At 36.3% G+C, this 14,579-nt stretch overlaps 1 protein-coding gene across 1 annotated transcript in view; it reads right to left on the bottom strand.

Moving 5' to 3' along the window:
* PXDN (peroxidasin) overlaps positions 1-14,579 on the bottom strand; it is an 87,303-nt gene that overhangs the window by 26,130 nt on the left and 46,594 nt on the right. The window contains exons 7-14 of the mRNA XM_065833136.2: positions 13,737-13,906; positions 12,302-12,419; positions 10,026-10,195; positions 8,807-9,079; positions 7,284-7,400; positions 5,982-6,140; positions 3,710-3,822; positions 2,543-2,699 (exon numbers count right to left, since the gene is read on the bottom strand). Coding sequence (XP_065689208.1) covers positions 2,543-2,699; positions 3,710-3,822; positions 5,982-6,140; positions 7,284-7,400; positions 8,807-9,079; positions 10,026-10,195; positions 12,302-12,419; positions 13,737-13,906 — 1,277 coding nt within the window. The remainder of the gene's footprint in view (positions 1-2,542; positions 2,700-3,709; positions 3,823-5,981; positions 6,141-7,283; positions 7,401-8,806; positions 9,080-10,025; positions 10,196-12,301; positions 12,420-13,736; positions 13,907-14,579) is intronic.

Consider the following 14,579-nt stretch of genomic DNA (forward strand, 5'->3'; position numbering starts at 1 on the left):
ATAACTGGCAGCTTAGGCAGTGTCTATATGAGTTTCAGAGTCTAGACCTGGGCAATCAAACTTAACCATCTGTCCTGTCAAATAAAACAGTCTCTGGCACTCCGTAACTCAAGCTCCTTTTTCTCTGCCCCGAGGCAGCTGTCTGCGGCTGCTGACAACACGCTCTCAGCATCCAGACCAGGGTGACCCTTTCCACAGTGCCCAGCGGCAACAGTCCCTGATTCTTCCTAATTACCAACTGTCCTCCTTCCTTGACAGCTTCACTTTCACAGCAACCGTACAGAAATATTATCAGATAAGCTATTTATTTTAAGGAGAAATATCACTTACAGTTTTGCTACCCTCATTTTAGTTGTTTCAGAGACTGTGTGTGCACTGTGAACCATCTTAATGCTGCAGCATCACAGATTGTAAAAATCCGGTGGCTTGTTACCATCCTTAGTGCTGTCCATGACAGATGTAATCTCGGTGTTCACTTTAGGTATTTGTTTTTCTGAGCTATCCTTCTGATTAATGGTACACATAGGCTAAATCATAGCCTTGGTCAGATGTTGACTATACTGTACTTTATTTTTGTTTAGACTATTTGCTGCCCGCAGTTCACTTTTTAGACTGATGAATATTTAAAGTTATAGCTTCATGCACGCCTTTCACAAAATACCTTTTTTTTTTAAGAGGGGTAGAGAAATGGCAATTTTTTAAGCAACAAAAACTTCATCCATACACATCCTGCCTTAAACCAGAGACTTTTACAAAACAACAGAAAAGGGCAGAAGAAAATGGCAAAAGTATTTTTAAAATATTATCAAATATGGCCAGCAAAACCTGCCCCTCCCTCAGCTTCCATACACTTGCCTTTATTCTTTCTCAATAATAAGATATTTACGCACAAGAAACATTCGTAAAACATTAAGTTTGTTTAAAAGAAATGTCGACATGCAAGATTTTATGCCTTTCTGGCTATGCCACTATTAATACTGTCCAGATAGCAAATATCCAGTACTTATCATCTGTCCACTTCTCCTCCTTGCTTCTCCGACAGCTTCATTTTTATAGCAACATAAAGAAACAGCATCTGACATCCCATTAGTTTTAAGGAGAAACATCATTTACATTTTCAGACTGAATGCAGATTAATCAAGGGTAGTTTCACTAATCTTAGGCTTATGGATCCTATAGTTTAACAATAAAAATCACATTACAGTTAAATCTTGCAGATCAGCTAGCACCAAGTTTTGTAGGTTCCTAATTTCAATAGATGAGAATAAGCAGTTGACAGCCACACTAAGTGAATGAAACTGGTTTCCATTGGGTTTATAGCTCAATTCATGGTTTCATTTGTCAGAGTTCTTATTGATTTGAGATCTGGCTATTTTTTATTTTAAAAAGTCATCAAACAAACAAACAAAACCCCAACTTTTTTTCTATGAACCTTCAGAGTAATCAAGATTAATTGATTTTTACAGATTTTCTTTCATTTGCAGACTTCATATATATAGATGAAACCTCACCATTGAATGATTCCCAGTTCTGCAATTTTTCTCTCAGAAATCACCATGATAGATCAAAGGAATATTATTTTTTATAGAGGAGGGGACAGACTGATAGTCTACTAAAAGCAACTTAAGTGAGGAAACATCACAGTTTTACTGACACCATGTGAATGATATAATGGTAATCAATACATTAGAAAAATCACTGATACATATTTATGAATTTAGTAAACAAAATACAGACTTAGCACTGGGAAACAATATCCAATATGTAAAAGAAAACATTGCTCAATACTTGTTTTTCAATGGTACAAAAAATATTGTGTTACATTTTCTACTGAAGGACAAAAAAACTCAACAACCATACAGTTGCCTTAATATTTTCCATCAAAATGAGTCTGAACAATCTGTAGTTTTACTTAATAAGTCAGAAGAGCATTAGGGTCTGTGTAACAAAGTTATTTCCTTATCCTCTTTGGCTGCTTTATTACTAATTACTATGTATTCATAATTGATAACTATTATTTGTCATTATTACTTTCAAATAATTAGAATAAGCTCAAATATTCTCTTTTTCTTTCTGTTTTCTCTTTTAGCTTCTCAAGATCATTATGACCTTCCTGAATTCTTTCACAATGGCTGCAGCCTAATTTTCAAACAAATGCTGTAAGTGCCCTTTTAAAGATGACACGAGACTTTTTGTCAATTTATCCCTAAAGATTAGACTGTATATTCAACTAGCAAATTCTAATAGGTCCAAAGGATATCTCAAGAGGAAACTACTATGATTAACTGGAGCCCAAAGCATTGTTTGTTTTGAATCTTAACTCCTAGAGATATTTTGGCTGACATATCCCCATCTTACTCACTTCTGTGCAGACAGTTGCCTGAACTAAATGAAGAAAAAAACAAAAGAGAGAGCGCATTATGGGAGAAAAATAAAATTACGAATAAAAGAAATAATTTAACATTTTATTAATTTTTTTGCATCTTAAACAATTAGAATAGAACTAATAATCTAACTCATACCTCTGATTAATACACCTTACCGTTAACACTAAGCACCATACTAACAGAGGAGTATCCTATGGTATTCCGGGCAACACATTCATATCGACCTTCATCAGCTGTTCCAACATCACGAATGGTAAGAAATCCCTCTGGACTCACATGAAATTTTCCACTCTCAGTCACCTGCACTCCATCCTGCAGCAAAGGATGACGTTTAGTTATCTAGATATTCTTTGGTTTCAAACCTGAATTTTTGCCTTCTTTTTCTCTTTTATTTTTACATTTTATTTTATATTTTGTATGCCAAGATAATAATCAAATAGATTCAGATAAACTTATATAAAAAGCTCACACAATGTTATGTTGTCAGGAAGATTTGCGTGCACTTCTAAATTGTATAGTGTATTTATTTACTTTTAGAAGTACTCATTATTATAAATCAAAGTATTTTAATAGTTATAGGTCTTCACTACTTAAAATCCAAGACCCAAAAATAAGATAGCATCTCTTGAGAGCATATATATTTCATTTTACTCAAAATTAATCAACTAAAAAAGATCTCAAGAGTTCTATCCATATCAGTTCTTCATGTGCTATGCATTTAGAAGCTATTTAAGGTACCTTCAAATATATTTTCTAATGCTTGCTACTTGAAAAGCTAATAAGATAATCATGAAAACTGAGGATCAATATTAGCAACCCAGTAATTCACCCATAATTCTGCTAATAACTGTAACTAATAATTTGATACAGCCATTATTGCACCAATGGAAATCAAAGCCACACAGAGGTTATCAAATAGTTATCAAAACATGTCTTGCCTGAAGTGTCAACCTAATACTGCCAAAGAGCTCAGCAATACAGTATTTTTTATATCTATAATACCACTGAACATGTGAATATTAATAGGATATTCACAAAGAACTGTCACTAAAATATGTAGACTTTTTAAGGCCTACATTATGAATTTTAGCTGGTCTGTATTGTGATTTGCATAACAAGAGATATATTTATATATATATAAAATTCAGGTTTGATATCTCTATACATGCTCTGTATTAAAGAAGATTTCTTGATCAAACTCCAGGTAACATTATCAGACATCATAGCAAACAATAATTTGATAACGTGCACTTTAGATAGCTAGTTATGAAGAGATGGAAAGGCCACTGTCTTTCTGCAACAACCAAACAAATATCTAGTACCTTATTCCATGTAATTACTGGTTCTGGCTCTCCTTGAGCGCTGCATGGGATCTGCACGTTTGTGCCAACCTCCACCGTCATGTCACTGGGAATGCTGGCAAACACAGGAGTCACTAAAACCAACAAATGATACATTGACAAAGTATGAAATACAACTTGTGTGAAAGATGATCTAAAAAGAGGCCAGCACTGACTATTTTTTCCAGTTACCCAACATTTCTTAATCTATAACCCAATTCTGTCTGCAAGTTTTCAGTTGCTTATAAGTTTGTCTTAAAACTAAAAATCCTTCTTCCCGTCATCTGCTTCAGAGTGATTTTTAAGTACTCCTAACTTCTAAAAAAACAGGCTAGTAGTTGCCAAAACCACCAAAGTTCCATAAATTAAAAGCTCTGAAAAAAATCTAAAAATTTCTGTGAATAGCTAAATCTGAACAAAGTCACCAGAATTAATATCCCATCAACTTCTGTCATTTTTTTAATTTTTAGTCTTCTAAATAGCAAAACCGGAGATTTCTTAGATGATAAAAGCAAAACGTTTCACAACTCATTAAACCGTGATTCCCTCAGCCCATCTAGCTGAGGTGCAGAGCTTTCACAGAGCTCCTACCTCGCTGATGTCAATGAGCCCTAGGCCTTAAAACATCAGAAAATCACCTTCAGTTTTAAGGACATGGGGCACACAGTGCCTGGTGTTAAACTGTTTGTACACAAATGGCTGTCATGGACCAGAAACCTTTTCAAATCCAGAGGGAGGTATCCAGGCCTAGGGAGTCAGGGCGTCTGGCTCTGTAGCTGTGAGCAACGTCAAGCCAGCAAACATATCAGGACCATTAATCTCAGTTCATTAATACAGATTTAGCCACAGCAACCAGTGACTAAACATTCCTTAGATGAACAGTCCTTTTGTTAGAATCTCAGAAGAAAAAGGGTTTTTTTCTTGCACAATAGAAAATAGCATTGCAATGAACGTATGGAGAGCTCCAATTTCAGGGCTGCATATGCAGCCTTCAGTCCTGTATTTACTATCTTTTGGTGGCTGAATTTTGCAACCTGAGTTACACAAAAAATGATTTCATTAAACTTTACTCAAGTTTAACATAGCTGGAAGGCTAGAACATTTTTTAAAATTGAGTTTTGTTTTGTGTAGTCAACAATTTTATACAGGTGAAAAAAAATCTTGATTCTGACAAGTCAATCTCCCAGTACTGCTCTTAACTAAGAAAAAATGCTGTGGTTGTTTTTTTCTGAGAAACATCTAAACTCAGGAAGACATTTCAGCCTCTTTCACTAAAATACTGTTTAAAATTATGTTACTAACAAGAAATGCTTTGAATTAAATGTTTAACCTCCTTGAATTTAGTTTAACAGGAAAGTACTTAACTAAATTATAAATATTAATATGATTCTAATTAATCCTATAAGTAGCTTACTTAGAACTTACCTGAAGAAAAACACAAGAAAAATCGGTTGTTTTATTTTTTTTTCCTGTCTCAGCTTATTTTAAGGAATGATTTTTCATTGTGAATGTCATTCTGCTGTTGTAAAATAAAGTGTTCTCTTTCTGGACATCAAATATATAATAACACTATTTAGTTAACAGCATAGAGTCTTTTAAGAAACTAGACTTTTCGCAAAACATTTTCCCAAGCGCAGGAATACTGTCATCCTCGAAGTAAGCCTCCATTCTTTACAAAAAAAAGGATAAATAAATCAGATAAACCACTTTCACAGAAGATACTGACAAGTGTTCATACATCCTCTATTAAAAAACACCTGGAATCTAAAACCAGATATACCCAGAAATAAGTATCAGAAATGTGAAACGTTAGCAATACCCTGAACAGCAAGTTTCTTAAACAACAAAAGATATAGCCTCATTCTAACAAGTTTTTTATCAAAACAGGTCATGTTTAGTTGTAAGCGTATGTAGTCTCCAAGTGACTTTGAATAAAGTCTATCAGGGTACACTGTCCCACATGCTCAATTTTCAAAAACTAATAACTTGTAATTGAAAACCAACAACGTAGATTCATTTTAGAATGCAGTAAAAGTCCAGAAGAAAAAACCCAAGTACTATTCAAGCTGTTTCAGAAGCTTCTTTAATTCTAAACAAAGGTAAACTACTTCATATTAACATTTTGTGCCATCAAAAATAATTGATTCTCAATTTTAAATTTCAAGGAAAAAATAAATCACACACAGTAATGTGTATTGAGTGTAAGCTTGAATTTTGTCTTTGTTTTCCCAGCAGCTGTATCTAGAGAACATACCTCTAGGCTGTACAGTCAGGTATACGACAATTCGTTGAGATCCGATAATGTTGACAGCTTGGCATTCATACTGTCCCTGGTCATGCAGAGCAACCCTGGAAATCCTTAGGGTTCCTGAGGACAAAACTAAGTGTCTTCTGTCAACAGACAACTGGCCTCCTGAAACACAGAGCAACAGCATTTGCTATTTATAGCAGTGCAGAATAAAGTCCCTTTGTGTCAGAAAAACAGAAATCCAGAAGACTTTAAATTTAATAAAGCACTGGGAAAAAATTAAGTCTCTCATTAAAAAGTTTGAAACATTTACTTCTCAGAAGGTGAACATACAAAGCAAACAAAGCATACGTATGTACACAATCATAATCTTGATCTCTTCTCTGTTTGTCGTAGAAATAAATGTTCTTGTTTAAGGAGCATAACAAAGCAGCCGAATGAGAAGATATCATAAGAAGAACACCAACAGATATTACTGCTCATTTCGTGTTAATGTCATGAGTGTAAGACACAATCTCATCTGCCTAGACCATCTAGAGAATCCATAGAAAAATGCATACAGCCTTGAAAAAAATGAATATAATAAAAATGAAATAAAAGGCACATCAGTGCCTGTACCCTATTCTTCCTTTCTGGACATTTCATTTGACTGAAGCAATCTTGGCAGAAGGAGAAAGAGGCACATTATCAGCATCAAAATGATGAAGAGTTTGAATTTCCTAATACTTCTTTTGCCTGATATAGCTATTTCTAGAATATCTACTTACTAATAAAATATCCACTACAGTATTTCTTCCCACTGGATTTGGCTTAATGCCTTTAAAGCCACAACCTGATAAAACAGTCTGCAGAGTACACCCCAGTGTTCATGTCAATGCACATTATGTGACAGAAATGCAGTTATACTGATGTCAGTTACCGCTTGGACTGTTCTGATTTCTGAAGGGAACACATCCTACCTAATTTCAGATCTCCAGTTAATGACAGCTATCCCTCTTTCTTCCACAGCAGACTGGCAGTGATAGGTACCAAATGTGATTTGTCTCATAGTTCTTAAACAATTATTATAAGGAATCAATTATGGAGACATATATTGAACGACTTTTCTGCTGAATAATTTAAAATGCTGAGGTAGCTAGGTTCTGTGGGACACCTTGCCTTTTCTAGCTAAAGCAGAGAGAGATGAGCCCTGTTTCCTTCAAAGACTGAAGTATCGAAACACATGGAATTTCCTTCAGTGTACCAGTGACTCCCAAATAACAGTCAAACTATTCTAATAGTTTAAAAGTAAAAAAAGAACACACTTACCTCCTTTTGTCCAGGCAATAACAGGCTGGGGATAGCCTTGTGCTTCACAAGGGAAGTCAACGGTTTGTCCCTCAATCACTGTTTTGTCTTGAGGAGTGACAGTAAACTGAGGTAGAGCTACAGAAGAGAAAACAAAATGTTTTCAAAAACAAACAAAACAAAACCAGACAAACAAAACACAAACCAACAACAAAAAACACAAAACAAAACACAAACGAAAAAACGAAACCTGAAAAATGTATGACTGTTTGAAATGATGAACAGTTTTCTGTGTGACTTGAATATCTCATATGGGTGGTAAAAGAGATGTTAATGACACTGTTTTATATTGTGACCACTACGGGCTAGAGAGTTAGGGAAGCCACTTGTGCAAAAAAGAACATCTCCCTCACACCTGGCCCTGGTGTCAGCGAAGGCCTCTGGGATCTGCTGCCATAGATCTAACATAAGAAGTATGGTAAGACTTGTAGAATCAAACACAGTGTTCCCTGGATTAAAAATACCTTCTTTTCTTTCTCTCAAAAAATCCTCAGCTAAATCGTGAAGAAAATGCAAAGTAGTCAAAACCACCCTGAGCTACTTGTTTTCTTCTTTAGACAAAGGAAAGCAGTGAGTGGAGTGCAGGCCAGTTTCTGCAGTAACATCATGGCATTATCAGCGTGAGAAGGAATTTTGTTCAGCTCTCAAAACACAATCATCCATTGGCGAATGAAAAACGGACAAACCACACAGACAAGTTGTGTACAGCTTTAAAAACTGAACTAAGCATTTGCAACCTAAACTGTTTGCCAACTAGATATCTTAGTATGATGGCAGAAACAAACTTACATTTAAAGGTTACTCAAAATGTTCTGCAAATAAAAGTTTCAGCATTAAAACATTTGTAAAAAAAAATAGTCTCCATTTACACAGGAAACTTTTTGAGATACATATGAATATAAATACTTTATACTATTGACATATAATACCAAGGTTATTGTGATCACAATAAGTTAGAGTACTTAGAGTTTTGTTTTCCAGAAAAGCTATGCTAATGTCTCAACTAGTAGAGTGATAGTTTCCAGAAAACTCAGGAGAAAATGTACCCACATTCACTCAAGTGTTTACAAAAGAAAGGCAGCAGAGATCTGTACTTGAAACTCCATTTCTAGTACTCCACACACAAGCTATATTTTCTACGATTGCTATCCATTACAGAAAATTACACCCAAAAGCTGGACACTGGCAAACAAAACGTATAAGAAGAAACATACATTTCAAAACACCAATTATTAAGTTCTGAGAATAATGAATTAAGCTTTACTTTCAGAGAATTAGTATATATAATATACTGTCAATGAAATGTATAGCAACTTTCCTACGGACTACACTAGAATAGTGTAATTAAAAGAAAAATCTGTTATGATTTTAGTTCAGCTCTGACAATTCAGAAAATTTAAAAAAGACAAAATCACACAATTTGAAGGAATATGCTCCTCCTAATATGTTTTCCAGCATTTCACTCCTAGTTTAACGTTACTCACCTTGGACTATGATGTATGCAGTCGCATGGATATTGTCTATGCTGTTAGTTGCAAAACAGGTATACTCGCCACTGTCCTCCTGCTTCACATTTTGTATGTAAAGCCCTCCTGATGGAGTTATCGTGACACGAGGGTCACTTGGTAAAGGGGTTCTGTCGCCTTTGGTCCAGGTGATTCGTGGCTGAGGGTGCCCAGCTGCGCTGCACTCCAAGGTAACGCTCTCTCCAACTAGAACTTCAGTATTTTGCGGATGAATCACAAAGCTAGGCCGGGCTGCGAAAAAAAGAGCAATACCTAAATATGAACTTTAGTTCAAATAGCACTAATTTAGCTGAATATTGCAACAGTTTGGAGAAACTAGGGGTTTTATAATAGCTCTGTTCCAACATCCTTCTAATCTTGGTGCAAATTCTGCCTCGTTTTAAGCCATATCTAGCTGCAGACATTTAGAAATATCAATAGATAAGAAATAAAAGCTCATACAATTGCATTGATGTTTTTTCTTAACTCCCATTAAAACAGTTATCAAATATTTCCTTTTCATTTGCTGATCTTTAGAAAGGTCTCTTCAGAGGCACAGACACTGAGACCCAGAAAACAAACTGGCTAAAAATTGCCATAAATGCACAAAAGACAAAATTGATTAAGCTACATTGTAGTAACTTTTTTCCAACCACAGGTGTGTGTTGCAGTGACATTTTAAGATTACCTGACACTCAGTGTCAAAACAAAATTTTCTCGCAGCAAAGTTTAGAATTTAAAAACATTACAGACCTGGACAGGAATTTAGTGCTTGCAAACATGAAGCATTGGCTAGACAGAGATTCAGGCTAAAAGGTTCATGAGAAGGATGACTGTGTTGGGTGTGCCAAAGCTTTCATGAGTGGCCTGTTCGGAAGCTTGTGGTTTTCAGGTATCCAAAGACAACATTATTGCACTGAGCAATGTCTCAATGCAACAGTTTCTTTTTCTAACCCTTCTACAATTAGCCTACGTGACTATCATCAGAATTGCATACTACAATGAAGATACTAATTAACTGGTTGATTTGTTTTTTTGTTCCAGAGATACTATAACTTCATCATCTAGTTCTTAAGAGGCCCAAGGACAAGAAATTTACATGTCAAGAACATATAATAGCTAAAGCATCTTATTTTTAGAAAACTTCTTATCAAAATAATTCTCTATCTGAATGCAAAATTCAGACAATATTCTTTACCTGGTGATTCAAAGTATCTAAGAGTAACTTCCTGAGTTTTCACTTCTCCAGCCACATTTTTTGCCATGCACTGATAAATGCCTTGATCTGTTTCTTTAGTATTCTGAATCATTAACGTGCCATCATCTAGCAAGTTTAGACGGGAATCTTCTTTCATACTGAGCTCATTACTGTGAAGAAAAGAATCTGCTGGAGTTAAACCTTTAAATCACAAGCACAGAAAACTACCAAATAATAAAACACAAAATATATTACCCAAAACAACTTGGGGAGGGAAAAAAAGTTTTACTGTGTTAAGTAAAATAATAGAACTTTTCTTTCTATCCAGAAGAGAAGAAATATAAAAAATAAACCAATTTTGCTTATGCAAATCTTACATATTCAAAATGAAAAGTCAAAATACTTTTACAAGTAAATGCTTATGGAGAAAAGAGTGAACAAAATACCTATAGCTGGTCTCATTCTCCTTTAAGACTGTTTCTGCTGGAAGTATTTCATGTGAGTTCAACACTCAAGATACTTTCTGCTAGGAGAGAGGTTAGTTGCTGTAAAACCATCTTTGTGCAAACCTCTGGATTTCTCAAGGAGCACTAATGATTAGAATTTGTACTGGCTTGAAACGTAAGTTAAGATCAGGTCTTCAGGCTATGTCATGGATACTTTCCTGTGATATTAACTAAGAACAACTTAGGGTTTTTTATTAAAGGAACTGTTTCTTAGCCCATTCCTCACAACAAGATGAATAAAGCACAGAGGACAGATGAGATCTCAACCCCCATGTACAAAACCCAGTCTGACTGCTGATCTAGTCAACATACTGTTCAACAGGTCAATGGCTTTTGACTGAAATCTCGCCATATTCAAGTACCTCGCAAAGAGCTTTGCTCTCATTCATGCAGCCAGGAAACAAGCCAGAGTCAACAATCCCACACCCCAAGTTCAAATTTCTTCTTAAAACTCTTTCATATGTGTATTCTGAATACATGTTTGCTTTGTTTATTATAAAAAGTACATGAGCCAAAGAAAATTTTAATGAAATAATTATACCATCCAAGTTCAAGGCTCTGTTCTTGACATACTCCATAAACGCTGTACCCTTGCTGCACGTGAGGTTCTTACTTAGATCAGCACAAAACTACAGAACCAGAACTCCAAAATGTTCTGCTTTATCAGCAACTAACAAACTAAAATGGTTCATTTGATAATATAAAATGTGAAGGAATTTATTTTCCAGATCAGGTTTTCCATTTGTATTAGAGCATTATTTAGCCAAAGCCTGAATAAACTAGAGGTAAACTCACAATTAATGTGTCTGTCATAAATTAACAACTGTTTATGACGGGGCAACATGCTGCCACATGGCTGGTTGTTTGTGCTGTGCCCAGCACTGCTGGAGGGAGCCAGGCCCAGGGCAGAGCTCAAGCAGCTGCTCTGCAGCAGTCTGGCCCTTGGGCTGCTGGAAGATGCCTGTCCTATATAGGGCCCTCTCTTCCTGCCCTAGCCAGTGAGGAGAAGCAATGGAGCAGGCTGCCCAGAGAGTTTGTGCCACCTCCATCCTTGGAGGTTTTTCAGACCCAACTGGATAAAGCAACCTGGTATAATCCTGATCTGAGCAGGAGGCTGCACTGGAGGCCTCCTGAGATCCCCTCCAACCCAAATTACCCTCTAATCCTGTGAGAGGAGCACTTGCCTGCTCTCCATGCACTGGTCTGGGGAGCCTGGAAATTGCTATAACTCCCATTTTCTGGGATGGGGCTACACCTTGGAGGAAAACTGCCTCTGAAGAGCTGGGGCTCGTGGAAGGTTTCCTCTGAAACCTAACTCTTATCCAGCTGAACTCCTTTAAAAAAGTAGCTTTTGCTCTGCCTCAAAATGTAATGCAAATAGATCTGCACAGAGTATGCAATCACTGGCTAAACTCACAGACTGCACATGCAACATGTTCATATTGGATTGCCAGGTACTTACATACAAATGATTCACAGCTCTACAGGTGTGAGTGACTTTTCAGGTATAAGTACAGCTGAAAATTTACCAATAGTACTATAGTTACAAATTAATATTTTCTAAAATTATCAGCTCTTAAGTGTTCAGAATTACAAATAAAACAGATCTGGGTCATTATTATTTCATATACTTCTTTTAATTGTAATAGGTTTCTGATGTAACTATTCCATATATTAGCCAGTAAGGCATGTGGACACGCACCCACAAACATACACACACCCAGATAAACATACTTACATCAAGTTTCTTACTTCCTCTTTTAAACTTACTTGTTTCGAAGCCAGATAATTTCTGGTTTAGGATTGCCTTCAGCTCTGCAAGTGAAGTACACTGTATTCCCTGAGGTAACGTCCACATCCTGAGGCTCTGATGTAATTCTTGGCCTCTCTGTATCAACAATAAAACATATGAGGAACACTTACTTGTTCTAAAACTACTAAGGAATGGTAAATATAAATTTTTCCGTACACCTTGTAGAAAAATATTCTTCACAAATGTTTTACCTTAAAATATTTATATGCTTAATCAGGATTAAACACATTTTCCACATGCAAAAGTGACTGTGGGGTTTCTGGCCTTCTCCATTGTTCCTTAGGACCTTCTAGCAAACTGGAAATGGATTGTGCAAATTTCTATCAGGTTCTAAAGTAGCTGTTTTATTTATTTGAACAGAGGCTCAATTTGCTTATGAAGGAAAAACTTGAAAGCAGTAAGCACAAGTGCCATTTAAAATAACTTCCTCTAGATAAGTATCAGTGCCTAACCTGCCTCCTATAGAAGAATTTGTCCAGCTTGCTTCCTGCCATTTCCATATTCAGGCTCCTTAGATGTGCAGAGAGCTGGCAAAATGCCATATGAATTATTCTTGCACCAAATTCCCTTTTTACTGTATTTTTCAAGAACCTCATAGGTGCTTATGGTCACAATTCTCATTATCAGAATTATACCCGACACATAACCAAAAGGACAATTTACTTATTTTATATTTAGCAGGTAAAGGCCCATCACACGACGAGAAACCTTCATCTTGGCTTTGGAACAGGAGAGGTGCCGGGGCCGAGCCCCAGGACACCCAGAGCGAACAGCCTGAGCACTCCTAGGCTGAAGGAATACAGGTGAACGAAAGGATTTTCATGGAAGTGCTTATCCATTAATCTTTCAGTGACATGATTTCAGTGCCAGTGCAGGGCTCACTTTGTAAATATAGCTGAGTAAAAAATAAATCCAATGACCCAATCCAGATTCCAATAACATCAAGAGTTTTAACAATCAGAAATCAGAAGCAATTCTGTATGGTTTCTTTCCTCCCTTTCCCCTGAACAAAAGGGAATAAAGGACAGCAAACAATATTAACCAAACACCAAAGACTCTAGTGGACAATCCTTTTATGATCAAAACTGAAATATAAAAAGGAGAACTAAACTCTTTCACATTTAGTCACATTTAGTTCCTCGATGAGAAATTTCAAACATGGCTATATTTGTTTTATTAAAGATAAGCTGAGGTGTGGAAGCAATCGGTTCCAGCAGAAGCAGACAAAAAACAAGAAGGAACACAGGATGTTTTCTGGAAATAACCAATATTGACCAGAGTGGTCAGTGTTATCCATGAGAACAGAAGAACCAACTCTTAGTAACAACAACAACAAGAAAGTCTGGGTACTTTAAACACACTAAATAAGCCAGGAGAAAGTGGTAAACCCACCACAATTAAGTTCTTCTGGTGTTATGGTGGCCACTGATCTTCCCTGTATCCTCCGTGGATACTCACAGGTAGCTGCTGCTTGAGCATTACCCGACTCCGCGTACGTCTTCAGCAGCTCCGCCAGCCACAGGATTTCACAGTCACAGTGGAGAGCATTTGAATCCAAACGCCTGCACAAAAAATGAAGCAGCCACAACAGTTTTTAGCGAGCTCTGACTATTTTGCTGGGATCAAAATGGTTCTGCAACCTGGGCAGCACCTTTTTCTGTCAATAGAGACAAGGGGTAATCTGGAACACAGGTGATGGTCACTCGCTTACATGCATTCTGGTAGTCTTTATTACAAAAATGCATATTATTTTCACTGCATGGTTTGGACCATATTCAACATAACAAGCATCTGAATATTTCTTTTTTAACCCCAGCATTCAGTGAATAAATCAGGTTTTATTTAGACGTTATATAAACTTTGCTTAAATAAGGAACTTATACACATTTTTTTCCCATTTAATACTTATTACTGTAGTAACTTCACAGCCAACCTGACATTTTTACAGCTTCCCATTTTGCTGATCAGGCAACTGAGACAAAGACCCACAGTTTTATTTCAGCATTAAGCTCTTTTCGAGTTCAGTGGGTCAGTAACTTTGTAAAACACCTGCCTATTGCAAATAATGAGAACGCATAAATTCTGTTGACTTTCTTTCCAGTAGTGGAGAGCCCTGTTACTACATGGAGCACTGCACTTTCTGGTGGAGGGCTCTACAGGAAAAAAAAATCATTTAATACAGAAATCTGTACCATTAGACGTGCATATTTAAACTGGAAATAAAGTTGCGTGGTA

Source organism: Patagioenas fasciata, chromosome 3 (genome assembly GCF_037038585.1).
Source record: "Patagioenas fasciata isolate bPatFas1 chromosome 3, bPatFas1.hap1, whole genome shotgun sequence".
Classification (NCBI taxonomy): domain Eukaryota; kingdom Metazoa; phylum Chordata; class Aves; order Columbiformes; family Columbidae; genus Patagioenas; species Patagioenas fasciata.